This window comes from Daphnia magna, linkage group LG7 (assembly GCF_020631705.1).
Source record: "Daphnia magna isolate NIES linkage group LG7, ASM2063170v1.1, whole genome shotgun sequence".
NCBI classification, from domain to species: domain Eukaryota; kingdom Metazoa; phylum Arthropoda; class Branchiopoda; order Diplostraca; family Daphniidae; genus Daphnia; species Daphnia magna.
In genome coordinates, this window is record NC_059188.1 from 8,003,374 (window position 1) to 8,023,991 (window position 20,618).

Consider the following 20,618-nt stretch of genomic DNA (forward strand, 5'->3'; position numbering starts at 1 on the left):
TAAAAACGGGGACTCGACCGGGAGCTGCTGCGTTATTTCCTCTACAAAAGGAGACCAATCTCAGCGGCACAGCATCTAAAATAAAAAAACGAACGAAAGATTAGTGTCGACACCCCTGAAATCACCGCGCCATCAGCGCCATCTCTGGGGTAAAGTCTCAGAAAAAGTGTCGGTCGATCCACCGGTCGTTGTAGAAGGGTAGGGGTGCCTGTATCAGGGGGTTGGGAAATGCGAGTTTTGATAGAATCCCTATCGGGAAATTCAGTAAATCAGTAATCTAATATCCCCGAAAACGCTAGTACAATTACATAACGTAGTAGCAAGTTTTCAAAATCAAGCAGTTCCATAAGGAATTCGGTGGAGCTTAAGGTAAAAATGTTAAAATAAAGAAGTTCACGTCAGCACTCGACAGTCATAGATTTGATGGTTTAACCTGAGGTCAGGTAGAGAGCGTACAGGTATACTGTTATAATGAGGTAGTGTAGTTCTCTAGTAGTACAGTGCAACATGTTTCTCTCAAGTTAATTCAGTTTGCATACCAAGAAAATTCTAAAAAGCGTATCCTCACAATCCCAAACATGCAAAGAATCTAAAAATTAACTTAAAACGAAACTTAAAGCTGAAAATATTTTGTGGCATGTGTCAAGATTTGAACCGTCGCCATAGGAGATCACCTAGACAGATGTCATGTATTATCATCTACCAGTGCGTGTTATTAGTTGAAATTATTGACATTGTTAGATTGTTATGTTACGTTGCTTAATTCTATGCACTGCCTTTGTGTTATTTATTTCTTAAATTTCGTTAATTTGGCAAAAATTGATCATCGACCGTAGACTCGCGCCCCAAGTTCAGGTTCCATGTTCCATGTTTCCATGAACATTGCTTCAATCCCTCTAAGCCTCGTCTAGGGTCATTGATGATCAACAGACGCCATAACCACTAGGCTATAGGAGCCCAACTTAAGTTGATTTTGTAAAATGTGTTATGTTACTTCCGCAGTGCTCATCATGCTTTTTTTCTACTTGGGCAAAAGAAGAGAAAGAGAAGTGATAATATTAGTTTCCTTGAATGCTTATTTTTATTTAAAATGAAGAACAAAAACAAAAACAAACAAATTCATTTTTTCTTGTTTTTTGTTTTAAATTAAATTATATTTTATTGCTTACTGCTTGCTTTAACAAACATCGACTAATCACTCACTCTACCAAAGAACCTTGCAGCCTGAGAAAAAATTACAGTTCAAGATGGCACGTACCTGTGGCCCTCGAAATATCCAAATATTTCTAACTAATCCAAACCCCAAGATCCAAATTGCGTAAACATGAACAACATCAGCATGCAGCACCAATAAGTTTCCTAAAATAACTTCAAAGGCAAAAATGAGCAAACAACATACTGAATGTGGCATCAAACAAAACAAAGGTAACCTGTAGCTTACACAGTAAAAAAGTATCAGTTAAAGCCAGAAAGGCAACTATCACTATACCATTCGGTCTTTTCACCTTAACTAGGAAAAGTTTCCTGTTATCAGAATGCATACCAATTTCTGTACTGTCAAAGTTTGCTTTCAATAAAGTTGTGTTACAAGGCACTCCTTTTATTGTGTCTTGAGTGTGGTCCTACATTGCACAACGAGTGGTAGCGGTGTGTTGGATCGCTAGCACCGTTACTGCGAAATGCTGTATGAGTGATGTAACTTAATACCGGTATCTGATACTAATTGCTGGTCGACGATGGATGAAAGAGTGACTTAAGGATCAGGACAGTTTGAATAACGTTGGATTGTGACTACGTTGGCTGGTTACATTGGGAACAAACAAAAAACTGTAAATGGAGAAACTATAGGTGTCCACATCGATTATGAAACGCGGATTAAATCTAATACCGATACGACGTACAAACCCACTCCTTTCTCACATCTTTTTACTTTTGGGATAGTCTGTGCTTCATATTAACATGTATTTCGTACCGATAACACAAGAGTGTCAGTTCATTAGGTACATGGATTTAAATAATATGTTTAGCCAGGATTGAAAAAATTTAATAAATCTTATAGCCTTTGCCGTTGAAAGGGATGTGCACAGGGGCGACTGGGAGTTCGTAGACGTGGACGGGAGTGACGGGCAAGTGATCACCTTTAGGCTGGAAACCGGCTTCATCAGCGGTCCAGGTCAAAGTGAATTTCTGGCCTTCAGGAGAGACCCAGTAAGAGGATCCTTTGTTGGTGTTGCCTAGGACTTCACCGTACGATTCTTTACCGTAAGAGTCGTAGGTGACTCCTTGCATCTTCTTCTGAACCTGAGACTCCTCACGGGTTGTGTAGTCAGACTGAGCATAGCTGTCAATTGAAATAATTGCATTTTTTTCATGTTCTTAAATCTTTCAATTAATGAATATTAAGCAAGAAATCGATTTACCTCCACTGGCTACTGCCATCAAGGTTGCGCACGTCTGATTGACTGGTGATGGTAATGTCGGCGTATTTGTTATCCTTGTTGTGGCTGGGAGTAGGGTAGGCTGATGCTGGGTAGGCTGGTGTGAGGTAGCTAGGAGTAGGATACTTGGGTTCAGGGTAGCTTGGAGCAGGGTAGCTGGGGGCTTTGTATTCCGGCTTGTAGCTAGAAGGTGCAGCGGCAGTAACAGCAAAGAAAGTGGCGATAACAAACTGTGGGGAAAAAAAACGATACTTTTCAATAAGCGATGCAATTGTAAACTAACACAAATCAAAAGAAATGATGTTTACTAGTTTCATGTTGAGAACTGTTGGAGAGTTGAACAACTGATGTCTTCAATCGCCTTCCGACGGCTTTACATAGCCGACAAAAAATTGGGTGTGTCGCTTCCCCTTTCATTTTGTCTTTCGATTTACTTTTGAAAGCGGTGATCACCGCCTTGTGGGTGACTAACTTTTTTGGTTTGCATTTCAGGTCATGGTCCTTGCAATGCAGTGATTGTATTCGACACGTAGAAACAAACGCAATGTGCTGATATACTTGTCCTTCAGAATTTTTGCTTGTCACCATAATCTGATGATTTTAGAATTGAGCTAATTTCCGTTTACTTTCCTGATTTGAGTAAAATAAAACGCACGATTTGTATTGATCTTATAGATATATGTGGCTACCCTTAGATCAGCCATTTTTTTATTCATAAATTTTTTATATCATCTATCTCCCATGGCTTTGTGAATAGGTGTCTGCCTGGGAAGCTGAAGATTTTCGAATAAATCTCCTAATAGTATCCTCTAATAGTATTTTGGGGCTGGACGAGGGTACTAGCTAGAAGCAGAATAATAATTCGGAGCGTCGGTATAGCAGGTTGATTCAGCATAATAGGGTGTAGCTTCGGCTTTGGGTGGGTAGTACTCCGGAGTCTTTGTGGTCTAATGCTAGGGAGCCTAGGTGTAGTAGCTGGGACTGGCGTACGTTGCATAGAGTAGTAAATTGGATCCTCGCTATAATACCTTTGAGCAGCATAGTATTTAATGGCTTGAGTGTAGTATGTTGGAGCGGAGTATATGGTCGTGTAGTATTTGGGCGTTCTGGTCGTGTAGTAAGTAGTTGGGAGCTGCATGTGTGGTATAATATTCGAGAGCCTTGGTGCTGTAAGAGGGAGCAGCATACGAGGTAGTGTAGTAGGGCGTAAGGGTTGTGTAGTCTAGTGTCCAGATGAGGACAAACCCATCGGTACCCGCCGATGTAGCCATCAAAATGGCAAAAGCAAACAGCAGCATGACATCGTAGTCCCCTACAAATTCAAAAATTGAACAGTTCAGTAATCGATCCATACAATGAACTAGTGGGGGAAACATTGTAGTTAGTAGGGCTGCTGGAAAATGCAAAAATGAATGAACGACTTTGTCTTACGCATGATTGACAGCCGAATATGCAATATGTTGCCGATGCAATATGTTGCCGACGATGGAGTCAGTTTGAAGGCACCAACGTAACTGGTTTACTTCCACTTCACGCGTTCATTTTTAGAATACCTACCGCCACCCTGATTCATTGCTTTAGCCCAAAGGCATCTTGAAGTTGAACATTTTCGAATTTCCAGTTTCTTACCCCGCCTCTATTGCACTGTGTGGTGTAGCGAAGATCCTCTCATGCTGTATTTCCATCGCTATCGTGGGTTTTCCTAGTTTTCCATTGAAAATGTCAAGTAGAAAGTCAATGCTCAAAATTGGGTACTAGCAGCTAGAGTTCATTGTTTGCGCAATTTCCCTTAATTGTGAAAAAAAAGAAAAAAGAAAAAAATGGTTGCGCTAAGCTCTTGAATGACATGCTAGTATCCTCCAGACCTGTCACGATGGACCGAATCGTATAGTACAGCTATTGATCCGATCTATCATGACATCAGCTGATAGCTCTTACCTCTCTATTCAGCCTTGCATTGGAATGGTGGGCCAATCCCATACCAACGCTTGACGTTTCGAGTTGTATTTGCTTACAGACTCTTGGTTACTAGCAATCCCAACATTGGGAGGGTGCCATACCCAGTCATTTCAAGTGCCGCTACACATGGCAATGCACTCAACTCTTATATACCGTGAATTGAGGCACCAAACCACGTTGATAACACAATCGGGCAATTTCCGACATAAACTAACTCCCATTTAAATTCTGAGAAACTATGACGTAATGTCTTAAATGAACATTATCGGGAAAACAGTGGTGAATATCATTCGACTTGATTACAAAACAAAAAACTTCATTAAATATTTAAAATTTCAAATTATTATCTAGCACTCACGATTTAGGGTGTGGCATCACGCATCAACACCGTTAATGACATGCAAGAATAGAATCCTCCATATCACCTTGCGGCCGATGTCGACACTAATGAGTTTATGCATCGGCTAAGAGTTACACGAAACGAGAGCGCAAATATTAATCGCCGAGTTCAATTTACAATTAGATTTCAATATTTAGATTTGTATTTACCCGTATAAGCATTAAGCAATGTCCTTTGTCATTCTATCATTCAATCAGTTACCCGTTGAAAAAGCAACGACAATCTTATGTAGGATCCTTATTGTTTATTTATGACAATTATTGTCAATCCTACGATTCCAGTTAGAGTTTTACATTGCAATGGCATTATCACTACTTACCTACTACTTGCACAGTACTACTACTACACCACCAAGGCACCTGAATACTACACCACATCATATGCCACTCCTAGCTTCTATACAGAGGCTCCAAAATACTACACTAGAAAGGCGGCCGAATACTGCACCACCCCTTATGCGGCTCCCGTCTTACTCGGTGTAGTAAGACGGGGCGGAGTAATACTGAGGGGTCTCAGTGTAGTAAGTGGGCTCACTGTAGTGAGACCGAGCGGCTTCAGTGTAGTAAGTCGGAGCTACGTGGTACTTGGTTGCTTCTGCTTCGGTGTAGTAAGCAGCGGTAGTAGTAGTTAGTAGTATAGCTGGGGACAGCATAGACGCCCCAGCAGCTTGGGGGCGTCGGTGTAGTAACTTGGTGCAGCGTAAGTCGTAGTGTAGTACTCCGGTGCCTTAGTGGTGTAGTATTTGGGAGCCTCAGTGTACTAGCTGGGAGCTGATTAGTACTTGGGAGCTTCAGTGTAGTAGGTCGGCGCAGCATATGTAGTGGTGTAGTAGGATGCTGTGGTGTAGTATTCAGGCGCTTTGGTCGTGTTGTATTTCGGTGACTCGGTGTAGTAGCTAGGAGCAGCATATGTTGACCGACCAGCAATCCTTAACGTGAATATCAATTTCTCTTTAAAACAATATGCACAATAGAATGTTAATTGTAAAACTCTTATTATAATTTTAAAACTAGTTAAACTATCTATTAATTAACCCCGATGTATCCGCTAACTGATTAATTCCAAATGATTTGGCTGAAGACATCGAGACAAAGAAAACACAGAAAGATGTGACTTGTGCTGTAACGAATGGTTCAATCTTTTCCTTTTCCTAGTCGGTAATTGCAAGAAAAAAGTCCTTTATTCATTGTCAAATATGAATCGTTGAAAGTTGCTAAAATTTTAAAATCATGTTTGCATTCAAGTGCCAATCTTACACCTGTGTATCCAAGAAGTAAACCAACGATCAAACATCCTTTGTGGGGCATACGTCGTGATAACTGAGCAGATTGCAGTCGTGAACAAACATTTAGTTAATTAGGCTTGATATGATCTGAGGACGTGCCTTGGATACGTACGGTACGTAGGCCTATACGAATACGTTTACTATCACATGTAGGACTATGTTGATGGACATTTTTCCTCACGTAATTTCACTTTAAAAACTCAAATGTCAAGTGTCTCAAATTCGTCTGCTACGAGGGGATGAACAACAAACCATTCACAAACAATAGATAAATAAAAATAAACCAGATAGAACTAGGGCTATAAAAAAAAATTGGGAAATGAAAAAATGAATAGGGTACCCACTGCTAGGAAGAAAAGGGGGAAAATCTTTATTATATTTATGAAAACTTATTTTTTAACATGAAGAAGTTGGTTTCTCCATAAGACGCTGCAGCCGCAGCAGACCAACTTGGACATAGGGCTCGGCCCCGCGACGATCGGGTACGATTTTGGCCGAACCGCGCGGTTCCTTTTTTTAAAAAGGCCAACCCGGTGCGGATCGGTTTATAAATTTTTGGGAACCGATCGCACCGTTTCCACGGTTTTACCGCGGTTTGTTGGGCCACACCGCGGTTCTTATGGGTCACACCGCGGTTTTAGACAGTTTACACAAGTTTACACAACAAGTTTTACCCAGTTTACACAACAGTATAAGTCGTAAATTATGTGAAAAACCAGTTGTATTTTTGCCTACATCATTACAACAATTTTCTGAATCATCATTCGTCAATGTTTTCAATATCGAATTCAGTCAGATTGTGGGAACGTGAATCAATTTCGTTGATCAAACCGGCTTTAAACCATGAGCGCAAGCAGATGAGGGCTTCAACAGTCTCGGGATTAAGGCTCGCTTTAAGGCTCGTTTTCTATCCTAGCAATTCCAAAACAATCTTTTCCAGTGCTGAACGTTCTCTCACTGCCTGCACTAGTGGCTGGAATACTTAACATATCTCTAGCCATGTTTGATAATTTAGGCCATTATAGCAATGCCTGACAGCCTGACCTGATTCAATTAAGTCAATTAGTCAAAGTTCGAAGTTCAACTCAGGTCCCACCTGGCAACCATTGGCTCCACTTTACGCTCAACGCGATTTGATTGGTTGATTCGAAATTTCCGCCAAATTTTCAAAAAAATTTCAAAATGGCGGCAGTTCGCACCGGTTTGACCGAATTCCAAACCGAGAACCGCACCGAAGTCAAAAACGGCTAAACCGAACCGACAGTTTGGTGATTTTTGGCCGGCAAACCGCGGTTCGCCCCGATCGAAAACGATCGGGGCCGAGCCCTACTTGGACACAAATGAGGTTTTCGCATTTTTGGAGAACGTGCAGCGTAGGATGTTTTACTGCTCTAGAGTCGTGTCAAAGCAAGGCCTACTTAATGGTTAAGGCCTGTAAACATGTATCTACTGCCATGAAGGCGACAGGTGTAGCCAGAATTCCTATCCCTGCCCCTTTGGGAGCCAATAAGACGAAAAAGGGAGGCGAAGACTTCGGCATCTGGCGTTCAGAATCGAACTAGTTGAAAAATAAATATTGAGGCATGAAATGAAAAAATAAACAAAAAATTAAGGGAAATTAGTTATGAAACGGATATATTTTTCACATGCATAACAATCAAATAAATATCATTCGTTCTATTTTCGAACCTGTCGAATGTACAGAAATCCTGTTTCAGCGTGTGTTCACGACTTAAACCGTTAAACGGAAATAAAAAAGGCAGGGAACTGTTATTAGGGGTTGAGAATGGAATCAGGGAACGGTGTTAGAAGCTATTAGATGCACGGTAATTCCTCGATGCGCCTTAAATGTGAGAATAAACTTTTCGGAAGATGAATTAAAGAATGTCGATTGCTTAGACAATTCAGGCATGGACAATCAGGATCAGCCAATTTACAATTCGATGGTTTTGTTATCAACCATTTCGCCGAGTGAAATGGAAGCTACAACCATACCGCCGAGTGAAATGGAAGCTAAAACCATACCGCCAAGTGAAATGGAAGCTACAACCATTCCGCCGAGTGAAGTAACTGCAAAGCAAGGTCGTCCAAGGGAAAGGCAAATCCGTCCCTCAATCACAAGACGATATAACTCTCACAATGACTGGGAAGATTTATCAAGTTGGCAATCAGATGAAGTAGGTGGCCGTGCAGAAGAAAAAACCCTGTCATTTATGAATTCCGATAAACAAAAACAAATTAATACATGGAAATTTACTTCAATTGCTGAGAAGAGAGAGGGCACTACTCAATATTATTTCAAAACTTAAAATCTCATAAACAACATTACCTCTATTGTTTTTTACAGACTGTGGTGGCCTTTTCTATCCCACAGTTGAGTTTGTGTCAAGGCTGTGGACGGTGTATCTATTTGTAAAGGAGTGCCTTTGACAGATGTCAAGCTCGACTTTCATGTTGAAGGGCCTTGTTGAATTCCTTCTGCCCCATCTGGAGACATGTAACACTTTTCTCTGTGAAATCGCTCGTCCTGGTGAAAATAACAAAGCATTAATTGAAGTTATTTTGAGAAAATTTTTGAAACCAATTTTGTCTAACAAGAAAAAGTTGCGTTTAAGTTTAAATAAGAAGACCAGTACCTTTGGTCCAGCCAATAAGGGACGTAGGGCCAGAACACTGAAACAATAAATGAAACTCAAATTCTGCAGCATTTTCTATTTCTTAAATTTAAATAACAAAATGCTTACCATTATTTGGCTGAAGACGTCAAACGTTAGTCCCAACCCCCATTTTCTTTCTATCTTCCCATCCTTACGAGGTGGCATTTTTGAACGCCAGACGGCGAAGTCTTCGCCTCCTTTTTCTTCTGATTGGCTCTTGACTGGGGAAAGGATAGGGAATTTTGCAAATCCTCTCGCCGTCATAGGGGAACATTCAAGTTTACAGGCCTTAACCATTAAGAAGGCCTTGGTCAAAGTTCCTCAGTTTTTGGCGGATTTGAACAAAGTTGCTGCGCTCTGCAGGGAAATTAAGTAGCCGCTGTATGGAATATAGTGACGTAAACTATTTTAAATCAATATTGAATTCAGGGAAATCTGTACTCCTTATTTCGCCAAGTTCTCGCCAAAGGACCGCCTATTACTGTTTGTACATCCCAAAGTGATCCGCCTTTTGGAAATTATTCGAAATTTTAGTCCCGAAAAGAATCTCGACGAACGCCAAAGGTGCCTCTATATTTACTAAATACTGATGAAAATGAATGTAAATTTTTCATTTTTCTAGAGTAAATCCTAAGATGTGTGCCATCATTTTTGTCGAACGAAGATGCACGGCCAATGTACTTTACCACTTCTTGAAGGTCTTTCGCCTCTTTTATTTTTCAAGACATTTGTGTTCCGTGTCTAAATTCGCAATCTCTTTGTTTGGACTAGGATATTGCCAAACACAACGAAACCTTGGAATTTATGAAGCCATTATTCACAATGGGCCAGGTATTAGATCGAAACGCTTCACTGAAAGAAACTAAAATTCTCAACATGAAACAAAACGAGATTATGACCAGCTTTCGCGAAGGTCGTTGTAATCTGATAGTGGCAACCTCTGTGCTGGTAGCTAATTTTTATTCATCAGTTTTGAAGGAGTTTTTCTTAATGTTTTTTTTTTCACCTTTATTCGTAGGAAGAAGGAGTTGACATTCCTGCCTGTAATCTAATTGTAAGATTCGACCACATCAAAACCTACTGCGAATACGTTCAGGCCAAAGGTAGATCGAGCCCGTAAATATCTACCTTTTTCTAAAGGAAACCAAAAAGACACACAGAAAAGAAAAATTCGTTTGTTTTTTTTAAATTATTGTTAACTTATTGGCGCCCGAAAACTCGCGAATTTCTTACACTAGTAGATTTTTACGCCGATACATGGTTCCAGTAGCAAAGAGGCTTCTTTATGAACCCTAACACAGAAATGAGCAAGTTTAAAATTAGTCTCTGATATGCCAAAATTAAGCATTTAATGAATTCAGGCCGAGCAAGGAGCAGGAAAGCCTTTTATTGTTTGATGGTGAGCCAAAGTGAAACGGAAAGCTACCTGAAGAATTTGGCACAGTTCCATAGCATTGAACAGCAGCTCTTGGCTATCGGAAATTTCGAAGACGATCGGGACAGTGTTATAGACAACCTATTTTGCGAAAGCATTCCACCCTACGCTCCCTACGGTGAAGACGGACCCCGTATTACTTTACTGAGTAGTATATCGCTTGTCAACAGGTATATTCCTTATCGCAGGGATGCAACGTCATTAACTTCGCGTTTCCTGTGCTAAACGTGACGTAAAGAAACTCTGGTTAACATGCATTGTTGAAGCTACGAGTGTACTTCGTAACGTCCCAAAGCCAGGGAGAGAGGGAAAGAAAGCGAATTGACGATCACAGTGTTACTTCAAATTAAATTTCATTATTATTTTTAAAATATTTCTTTCTTTGTTCATTTAGGTACTGTGGCCAGCTCTCGTCAGATTCAAATGTCCTTTTGGCCCCCAAACTAACAACCAAGAAAGCTGATAAAAGCGTAGCCGATCCCGCTCAACTAAAAAATATTAAAGACGTTCTTAAAAAATTACCAAATGATAATCGTGGAATGACCAACGGATTTTCGATTGGTGATTTATACCAGTGTCGTCTAATTCTTCCCCTAAACACGCCCTTGAGAGAAGAGATAATTGCAGACGTGATGCCAACTAAACGTCTGGCCAAAAGAGCAGTTGCTTTAAAAGCATGCATCATGCTTCACAAGCTAAAAGAGCTGGATGACGTTCATATCTTTCCTATTCTACGGCTGATTCCAGAAGAAGAAGAGGAAGAGTTGCCAATCGAAGATGATGCCAGTGTACCTCAACACCATGGAAACGTCACGATTTGCAAACGTCGTTTCCCTGCTTGTTTTTCGAATTGCCGACCTATTCCGAGACAGCCCAACTTCGTTTATTTGATAGACTTTATGCTGATGAAGCCTTGCCTGGATGTGAACAAACTATTTTTACCATTCGTCGTGGAAACAAAGTTAGCCATTTTGACGTCACAAGTCATACCTGCGATTTGTCCGTTACCTTTGATTACGCGAGCTGGGGAATTCCAAGTCAATCTGTGTGGAGTGGATTCAATCATCCTTGACGACAGTCAGCTAGAAAAACTCGAAAAATTTCATCAGTTTATCTTCCAAGACGTGATTTTCTTGTGGAAACGTCAACTAGATTTTGACCTACAGGCCTCTGATTTGCAGTACCTCATTGTCCCTCTACAAAGTGCAACCGAAAAACTGGACTTTGTTCTCGTCGAAAAGATGATCAATGCACCAACCGTCGAGTGGGAAAAACGGCCACCTTTCACGGGCAACAAGTTTTCATTCGAACCGAAAGAGTATGTCGACGCAGTTATCGTCCCGTCCTATAAACCGCTCGGGACATAAAATCCCTTCTACGTCGATGGCGTTTCAGACTTGACACCGCTCTCTGCGTTCCCAGAAAGAGAGAATGAAACTTACGCATCTTATTTTTCCAAAAAGTACAATCAGATATTGACTAATGAAAATCAGCAGCTCGTGCAAGTCAGTCGCGAGATAACGGGGAAAAACTTCCTTGTCCCGAGGTGAATAAAACAGTGTGTTTTAAAGTCCTTTTTTAATATGGCAAATTATCTATTTTATTCACAACAGATTGGCTTCAACGAAGAAAGAAATTCCAATGCATCATGTGCCTGAACTTTGCAATATTCATCCGCTGCCAGGATCTGTTTGAAACAGGTGGTATGGATCCAATCAACATCAAATTTCAAATCAATCATTTCCGGTTTACAATTCGGTTGGCATTCCATGGATCCTCAGTAGCCAGATCAACCCATTTCCTTTTTGGTCTTCCATCGAACAAGGGAATTCCAGGAATTCGTCAAGTGCTGGCATCTTGTAGAGAAGTTCGGAACTTGAAATTCAATAATCGAATTCGAATTTTAAAATTTCGAATAATTTCTAAAAGGCGGATCACTTTGGGATGTACAAACAGTAATAGGCGGTCCTTTGGCGAGAACTTGGCGAAATAAGGAGTACAGATTTCCCTGAATTCAATATTGATTTAAAATAGTTTACGTCACCATATTCCATACAGCGGCTACTTAATTTCCCTGCAGAGCGCAGAAACTTTGTTCAAATCCGCCAAAAACTGAGGAACTTTGACACGACTCTAGAGCAGTAAAACATCCTACGCTGCACGTTCTCCAAAAATGCGAAAATCTCATTTGTGTCCAAGTAGGGCTCGGCCCCGATCGTTTTCGATCGGGGCGAACCGCGGTTTGCCGGCCAAAAATCACCAAACCGTCGGTTCGGTTTAGCCGTTTTTGACTTCGGTGCGGTTCTCGGTTTGGGATTCGGTCAAACCGGTGCGAACCGCCACCATTTTGAAATTTTTTTGAAAATTTGGCGGAAATTTCGAATCAACCAATCAAATCGCGTTGAGCGTAAAGTGGAGCCAATGGTTGCCAGGTGGGACCTGAGTTGAACTTCGAACTTTGACTAATTGACTTAATTGAATCAGGTCAGGCTGTCAGGCATTGCTATAATGGCCTAAATTATCAAACATGGCTAGAGATATGTTAAGTATTCTAGCCACTAGTGCAGGCAGTGAGAGAACGTTCAGCACTGGAAAAGATTGTTTTGGAATTGCTAGGATAGAAAACGAGCCTTAAAGCGAGCCTTAATCCCGAGACTGTTGAAGCCCTCATCTGCTTGCGCTCATGGTTTAAAGCCGGTTTGATCAACGAAATTGATTCACGTTCCCACAATCTGACTGAATTCGATATTGAAAACATTGACGAATGATGATTCAGAAAATTGTTGTAATGATGTAGGCAAAAATACAACTGGTTTTTCACATAATTTACGACTTATACTGTTGTGTAAACTGGGTAAAACTTGTTGTGTAAACTTGTGTAAACTGTCTAAAACCGCGGTGTGACCCATAAGAACCGCGGTGTGGCCCAACAAACCGCGGTAAAACCGTGGAAACGGTGCGATCGGTTCCCAAAAATTTATAAACCGATCCGCACCGGTTTGGCCTTTTTAAAAAAAGGAACCGCGCGGTTCGGCCAAAATCGTACCCGATCGTCGCGGGGCCGAGCCCTATGTCCAAGTTGGTCTGCTGCGGCTGCAGCGTCTTATGGAGAAACCAACTTCTTCATGTTAAAAAAAAAGTTTTCATAAATATAATAAAGATTTTCCCCCTTTTCTTCCTAGCAGTGGGTACCCTATTCATTTTTTCATTTCCCAATTTTTTTTTATAGCCCTAGTTCTATCTGGTTTATTTTTATTTAGCTATTGTTTGTGAATGGTTTGTTGTTCATCCCCTCGTAGCAGACGAATTTGAGACACTTGACATTTAAGTTTTTAAAGTGAAATTACGTGAGGAAAAATGTCCATCAACATAGTCCTACATGTGATAGTAAACGTATTCGTATAGGCCTACGTACCGTACGTATCCAAGGCACGTCCTCAGATCCTATCAAGCCTAATTAACTAAATGTTTGTTCACGACTGCAATCTGCTCAGTTATCACGACGTATGCCCCACAAAGGATGTTTGATCGTTGGTTTACTTCTTGGATACACAGGTGTAAGATTGGCACTTGAATGCAAACATGATTTTAAAATTTTAGCAACTTTCAACGATTCATATTTGACAATGAATAAAGGACTTTTTTCTTGCAATTACCGACTAGGAAAAGGAAAAGATTGAACCATTCGTTACAGCACAAGTCACATCTTTCTGTGTTTTCTTTGTCTCGATGTCGTCAGCCAAATCATTTGGAATTAATCAGTTAGCGGATACATCGGGGTTAATTAATAGATAGTTTAACTAGTTTAAAAATTATAATAAGAGTTTTACAATTAACATTCTATAGAGTTGGCTAACGTCCGAAGTTGCCAGTTCGATTAATTGTGAAAAAAAAATTGGACACAAACTAGTAACAGTTTTTGCATGGCGGCTTACGGAGTTTCGCCCGTTGTAGTTTTAGTTTTAATTTTTTCCATTGAAATTATCTTTCTTTCCATTCATAATTGGATCACGAAATTCCTTCGTTATCAGGTAATCTTGTAATTTTTATTTGACCTCGATATAGACTGTACTTTATTTATTATTAATTTTTTTGTAGACGTGTTTACTTTCTGTAGCAGACAAAAATGGATGTTGTAGAGGAAACTGGCGGGCTGATAAGGGAGCCCGCCAGTTTTTGTCTGCTACAGAAAGTAAACACGTCTACAAAAAAATTAATAATAAATAAAGTACAGTCTATATCGAGGTCAAATAAAAATTACAAGATTACCTGATAACGAAGGAATTTCGTGATCCAATTATGAATGGAACGGAAGATAATTTCAATGGAAAAAATTAAAACTAAAACTACAATGGGCGAAACTCCGTAAGCCGCCATGCAAGAACTGTTACTAGTTCGTGTCCAATTTTTTTTTCACAATTTCATCGAACTGGCAACCTCGGACGTTAGCCAACTCTATTGTGCATATTGTTTTAAAGAGAAATTGATATTCACGTTAAGGATTGCTGGTCGGTCAACATATGCTGCTCCTAGCTACTACACCGAGTCACCGAAATACAACACGACCAAAGCGCCTGAATACTACACCACAGCATCCTACTACACCACTACATATGCTGCGCCGACCTACTACACTGAAGCTCCCAAGTACTAATCAGCTCCAAGCTAGTGCACTGAGGCTCCAAAATACTACACCACTAAGGCACCGGAGTACTACACAACGACTTACGCTGCATCAAGTTACTACACCGACGCCCCCAAGCTGCTGGGGCGTCTATGCTGTCCCCAGCTATACTACTAACTACTACTACCGCTGCCTACTACACCGAAGCAGAAGCAACCAAGTACCACGTAGCTCCGACTTACTACACTGAAGCCGCTCGGTCTCACTACAGTGAGCCCACTTACTACACTGAGACCCCTCAGTATTACTCCGCCCCGTCTTACTACACCGAGTAAGACGAGAACCGCATAAGTGGTGGTGCAGTATTCGGCCGCCTTTCTAGTGTAGTATTTTGGAGCCTCTGTATAGTAGCTAGGAGTGGCATATGATGTGGTTTAGTATTCAGGTGCCTTGGTGGTGTAGTAGTAGTACTGTGCAAGTAGTAGGTAAGTAGTGATAATGCCATTGCAATGTAAAACTCTAACTGGAATCGTAGGATTGACAATAATTGTCATAAATAAACAATAAGGATCCTACATAAGATTGTCGTTGCTTTTTCAACGGGTAACTGATTGAATGATAGAATGACAAAGGACATTGCTTAATGCTTATACGGGTAAATACAAATCTAAATATTGAAATCTAATTGTAAATTGAATTCGGCGATTAATATTTGCGCTCTCGTTTCGTGTAACTCTTAGCCCCGCTAGTAACCAAGAGTCTGTAAGCAAATACAACTCGAAACGTCGAGCGTTGGTATGGGATTGGCCCACCATTCCAATGCAAGGCTGAATAGAGAGGTAAGAGCTATTAGCTGATGTCATGATAGATCGGATCAATAGCTGTACTATACGATTCGGTCCATCGTGACAGGTCTGGAGGTTACTAGCATGTCATTCAAGAGCTTAGCGCAACCATTTTTTTCTTTTTTTCTTTTTTTTTTCACAATTAAAGGAAATTGCGCAAACAATGAACTCTAGCTGCTAGTACCAAATTTTGAGCATTGACTTTCTACTTGACATTTTCAATGGAAAACTAGGAAAACCCACGATAGCGATGGAAATACAGCATGAGAGGATCTTCGCTACACCACACAGTGCAATAGAGGCGGGGTAAGAAACTGGAAATTCGAAAATGTTCAACTTCAAGATGCCTTTGGGCTAAAGCAATGAATCAGGGTGGCGGTAGGTATTCTAAAAATGAACGCGTGAAGTGGAAGTAAACCAGTTACGTTGGTGCCTTCAAACTGACTCCATCGTCGGCAACATATTGCATCGGCAACATATTGCATATTCGGCTGTCAATCATGCGTAAGACAAAGTCGTTCATTCATTTTTGCATTTTCCAGCAGCCCTACTAACTACAATGTTTCCCCCACTAGTTCATTGTATGGATCGATTACTGAACTGTTTAATTTTTGAATTTGTAGGGGACTACGATGTCATGCTGCTGTTTGCTTTTGCCATTTTGATGGCTACATCGGCGGGTACCGATGGGTTTGTCCTCATCTGGACACTAGACTACACAACCCTTACGCCCTACTACACTACCTCGTATGCTGCTCCCTCTTACAGCACCAAGGCTCTCGAATATTATACCACACATGCAGCTCCCAACTACTTACTACACGACCAGAACGCCCAAATACTACACGACCATATACTCCGCTCCAACATACTACACTCAAGCCATTAAATACTATGCTGCTCAAAGGTATTATAGCCAGGATCCAATTTACTACTCTATGCAACGTACGCCAGTCCCAGCTACTACACCTAGGCTCCCTAACATTAGACCACAAAGACTCCGGAGTACTACCCACCCAAAGCCGAAGCTAAGCACCCTATTATGCTGAATCAACCTGCTATACTGACGCTCCGAATTATTATTCTGCTTCTAGCTAGTACCCTCGTCCAGCCCCAAAATTCTATTAGAGGATACTATTAGGAGATTTATTCGAAAATCTTCAGCTTCCCAGGCAGACACCTATTCACAAAGCCACGGGAGATAGATGATATAAAAAATTTATGAATAAAAAAATGGCTGATCTAAGGGTAGCCACATATATCTATAAGATCAATACAAATCGTGCGTTTTATTTTACTCAAATCAGGAAAGTAAACGGAAATTAGCTCAATTCTAAAATCATCAGATGGTGGTGACAAGCAAAAATTCTGAAGAACAAGTATATCAGCATATTGCGTTTGTTTCTACGTGTCGAATACAATCACTACATTGCAAGGACCATGACCTGAAATGCAAACCAAAAAAGTTAGTCACCCACAAGGCGGTGATCGCCGCTTTCAAAAGTAAATCGAAAGACAAAATTAAAGGGGAAGCGACACACCCAATTTTTTGTCGGCTATGTAAAGCCGTCGGAAGGCGATTGAAGACATCAGTTGTTCAACTCTCCAACAGTTCTCAACATGAAACTAGTAAACATCATTTCTTTTGATTTGTGTTAGTTTACAATTGCATCGCTTATTGAAAAGTATCGTTTTTTTTCCCCACAGTTTGTCATCGCCACTTTCTTTGCTGTTACTGCCGCTGCACCTTCTAGCTACAAGCTGGAATACAAAGCCCCCAGCTACCCTGCTCCAAGCTACCCTGAACCCAAGTATCCTACTCCTAGCTACCTCACACCAGCCTACCCAGCATCAGCCTACCCTACTCCCAGCTACAACAAGGATAACAAATACGCCGACATTACCATCACCAGTCAATCAGACGTGCGCAACCTTGATGGAAGTAGCCAGTGGAGGTAAATCGATTTCTTGCTTAATATTCATTAATTGAAAGATTTAAGAACATGAAAAAAATGCAATTATTTCAACTGACAGCTATGCTCAGTCTGACTACACAACCCGTGAGGAGTCTCAGGTTCAGAAGAAGATGCAAGGAGTCACCTACGACTCTTACGGTAAAGAATCGTACGGTGAAGTCCTAGGCAACACCAACAAAGGATCCTCTTACTGGGTCTCTCCTGAAGGCCAGAAATTCACTTTGACCTGGCCCGCTGATGAAGCCGGTTTCCAGCCTAAAGGTGATCACTTGCCCGTCACTCCCGTCCACGTCTACGAACTCCCAGTCGCCCCTGTGCACATCCCTTTCAACGGCAAAGGCTATAAGATTTATTAAATTTTTTCAATCCTGGCTAAACATATTATTTAAATCCATGTACCTAATGAACTGACACTCTTGTGTTATCGGTACGAAATACATGTTAATATGAAGCACAGACTATCCCAAAAGTAAAAAGATGTGAGAAAAGAGTGGGTTTGTACGTCGTATCGGTATTAGATTTAATCCGCGTTTCATAATCGATGTGGGCACCTATAGTTTCTCCATTTACAGTTTTTTGTTTGTTCCCAATGTAACCAGCCAACGTAGTCACAATCCAACGTTATTCAAACTGTCCTGATCCTTACGTCACTCTTTCATCCATCGTCGACCAGCAATTAGTATCAGATACCGGTATTAAGTTACATCACTCATACAGCATTTCGCAGTAACGGTGCTAGCGATCCAACACACCGCTACCACTCGTTGTGCAATGTAGGACCACACTCAAGACACAATAAAAGGAGTGCCTTGTAACACAACTTTATTGAAAGCAAACTTTGACAGTACAGAAATTGGTATGCATTCTGATAACAGGAAACTTTTCCTAGTTAAGGTGAAAAGACCGAATGGTATAGTGATAGTTGCCTTTCTGGCTTTAACTGATACTTTTTTTACTGTGTAAGCTACAGGTTACCTTTGTTTTGTTTGATGCCACATTCAGTATGTTGTTTGCTCATTTTTGCCTTTGAAGTTATTTTAGGAAACTTATTGGTGCTGCATGCTGATGTTGTTCATGTTTACGCAATTTGGATCTTGGGGTTTGGATTAGTTAGAAATATTTGGATATTTCGAGGGCCACAGGTACGTGCCATCTTGAACTGTAATTTTTTCTCAGGCTACAAGGTTCTTTGGTAGAGTGAGTGATTAGTCGATGTTTGTTAAAGCAAGCAGTAAGCAATAAAATATAATTTAATTTAAAACAAAAAACAAGAAAAAATGAATTTGTTTGTTTTTGTTTTTGTTCTTCATTTTAAATAAAAATAAGCATTCAAGGAAACTAATATTATCACTTCTCTTTCTCTTCTTGTGCCCAAGTAGAAAACATGCATGATGAGCACTGCGGAAGTAACATAACACATTTTACAAAATCAACTTAAGTTGGGCTCCCTTAGCCTAGTGGTTATGGCGTCTGTTGATCATTAATGACCCTAGATGAGGCTTAGAGGGATTGAAGCAATGTTCATGGAAACATGGAACATGGAACCTGAACTTGGGGCGCGAGTCTACGGTCGATGATCAATTTTTGCCAAATTAACGAAATTTAAGAAATAAATAACACAAAGGCAGTGCATAGAATTAAGCAACGTAACATAACAATCTAACAATGTCAATAATTTCAACTAATAACACGCACTGGTAGATGATAATACATGACATCTGTCTAGGTGATCTCCTATGGCGACGGTTCAAATCTTGACACATGCCACAAAATATTTTCAGCTTTAAGTTTCGTTTTAAGTTAATTTTTAGATTCTTTGCATGTTTGGGATTGTGAGGATACGCTTTTTAGAATTTTCTTGGTATGCAAACTGAATTAACTTGAGAGAAACATGTTGCACTGTACTACTAGAGAACTACACTACCTCATTATAACAGTATACCTGTACGCTCTCTACCTGACCTCAGGTTAAACCATCAAATCTATGACTGCCGAGTGCTGACGTGTACTTCTTTATATTAACATTTTTACCTTAAGCTCCACCGAATTCCTTATGGAACTGCTTGATTTTGAAAACTTGCTACTACGTTATGTAATTGTACTAGCGTTTTCGGGGATATTAGATTACTGATTTACTGAATTTTAGAATTTTTAAAATGTGTTAAATTTCCCGATAGGGATTCTATCAAAACTCGCATTTCCCAACCCCCTGATACAGGCACCCCTACCCTTCTACAACGACCGGTGGATCGACCGACACTTTTTCTGAGACTTTACCCCAGAGATGGCGCTGATGGCGCGGCGATTTCAGGGGTGTCCGAACTAATCTTTCGTTCGTTTTTTTATTTTAGATTCTGTGCCGCTGAGATTGGTCTCCTTTTGTAGGGGAAATAACGCAGCAGCTCCCGGTCGAGTTCCCGTTTTTATCGGCTGAATGGCAAAGGAGTGCGGAGCAGTTTAGTCGGCCCATTCGAGTCGATTTCAGGGTCTCGCACGTATCTTTTATACGTTTTCTTATTTTAGATGCTGTGGCGCAAAACTTGACGTCATGTTGTAGAGGAGATAACGCGGAGATTAACGAAGGGGTCGTGTCAATTATAGGCTCAAGGATAAAGGAACGCGGAGCAATCTAAAAGCGACTCGAAGTTTTGGGAGATTTTTTTCCAGAGAGTTGGCGCGTCGGTCATGAAGATAGGGGAAAATCAGGCCGCGAAGTTGTTTTCAAGGCGAGGCTTTGTGCGTCGCCTGGCAACGGACTGGTTTTTCCACAGGCCGTGTGAGGCTGTCAACATGGTCTCACTACATATGTATTAAGGTAACACCTATTGCACCTCACACAGCGTTGCCAAACTATATCAACTAGGGGCCCTCACTCCGTTCAGGAAGTTCCCGATAGGGTACGGCCAGGTCACCAATTAACCATAACATCTCGGAAACCGTTTGCTCTTCCTTCAAAACGGACTCCGTATCCATGTCCTATGAAGCGTGCGGTGATCATC

General features: G+C 40.8%; 2 protein-coding genes, 1 long non-coding RNA gene and 1 pseudogene across 3 annotated transcripts; 2 read left to right on the forward strand and 2 right to left on the reverse strand.

The window, feature by feature from the left end:
• Positions 1–1,941: 1,941 nt before the first annotated feature.
• On the reverse strand, positions 1,942–2,839 carry LOC123474118 (endocuticle structural glycoprotein SgAbd-1-like). Its single transcript, XM_045175974.1, has 3 exons — positions 2,747–2,839; positions 2,421–2,668; positions 1,942–2,341 (listed from the first exon to the last, which is right to left on the reverse strand). Exons 1-3 carry the CDS (start codon positions 2,753–2,755, stop codon positions 2,044–2,046), a joined length of 555 nt encoding a protein of 184 aa, XP_045031909.1. The 5' UTR covers positions 2,756–2,839; the 3' UTR covers positions 1,942–2,043.
• A 4,887-nt stretch (positions 2,840–7,726) lies between these two features.
• Positions 7,727–8,912, reverse strand: LOC123474120. The gene is made up of 3 exons (XR_006648765.1): positions 8,827–8,912; positions 8,412–8,609; positions 7,727–8,286 (listed from the first exon to the last, which is right to left on the reverse strand). It is a non-coding gene; the product is annotated as an uncharacterized LOC123474120 (long non-coding RNA).
• Positions 8,913–9,138: 226 nt separating this feature from the next.
• On the forward strand, positions 9,139–11,936 carry LOC123474119 (annotated as a pseudogene).
• A 5,206-nt stretch (positions 11,937–17,142) lies between these two features.
• LOC123474121 (larval cuticle protein LCP-22-like) lies at positions 17,143–18,077 on the forward strand. The gene is made up of 3 exons (XM_045175975.1): positions 17,143–17,272; positions 17,351–17,598; positions 17,678–18,077. The coding sequence occupies exons 1-3, from the start codon at positions 17,264–17,266 to the stop codon at positions 17,973–17,975; spliced, it is 555 nt and encodes a 184-aa protein (XP_045031910.1). The 5' UTR covers positions 17,143–17,263; the 3' UTR covers positions 17,976–18,077.
• The last annotated feature ends 2,541 nt before the right edge of the window (positions 18,078–20,618 follow it).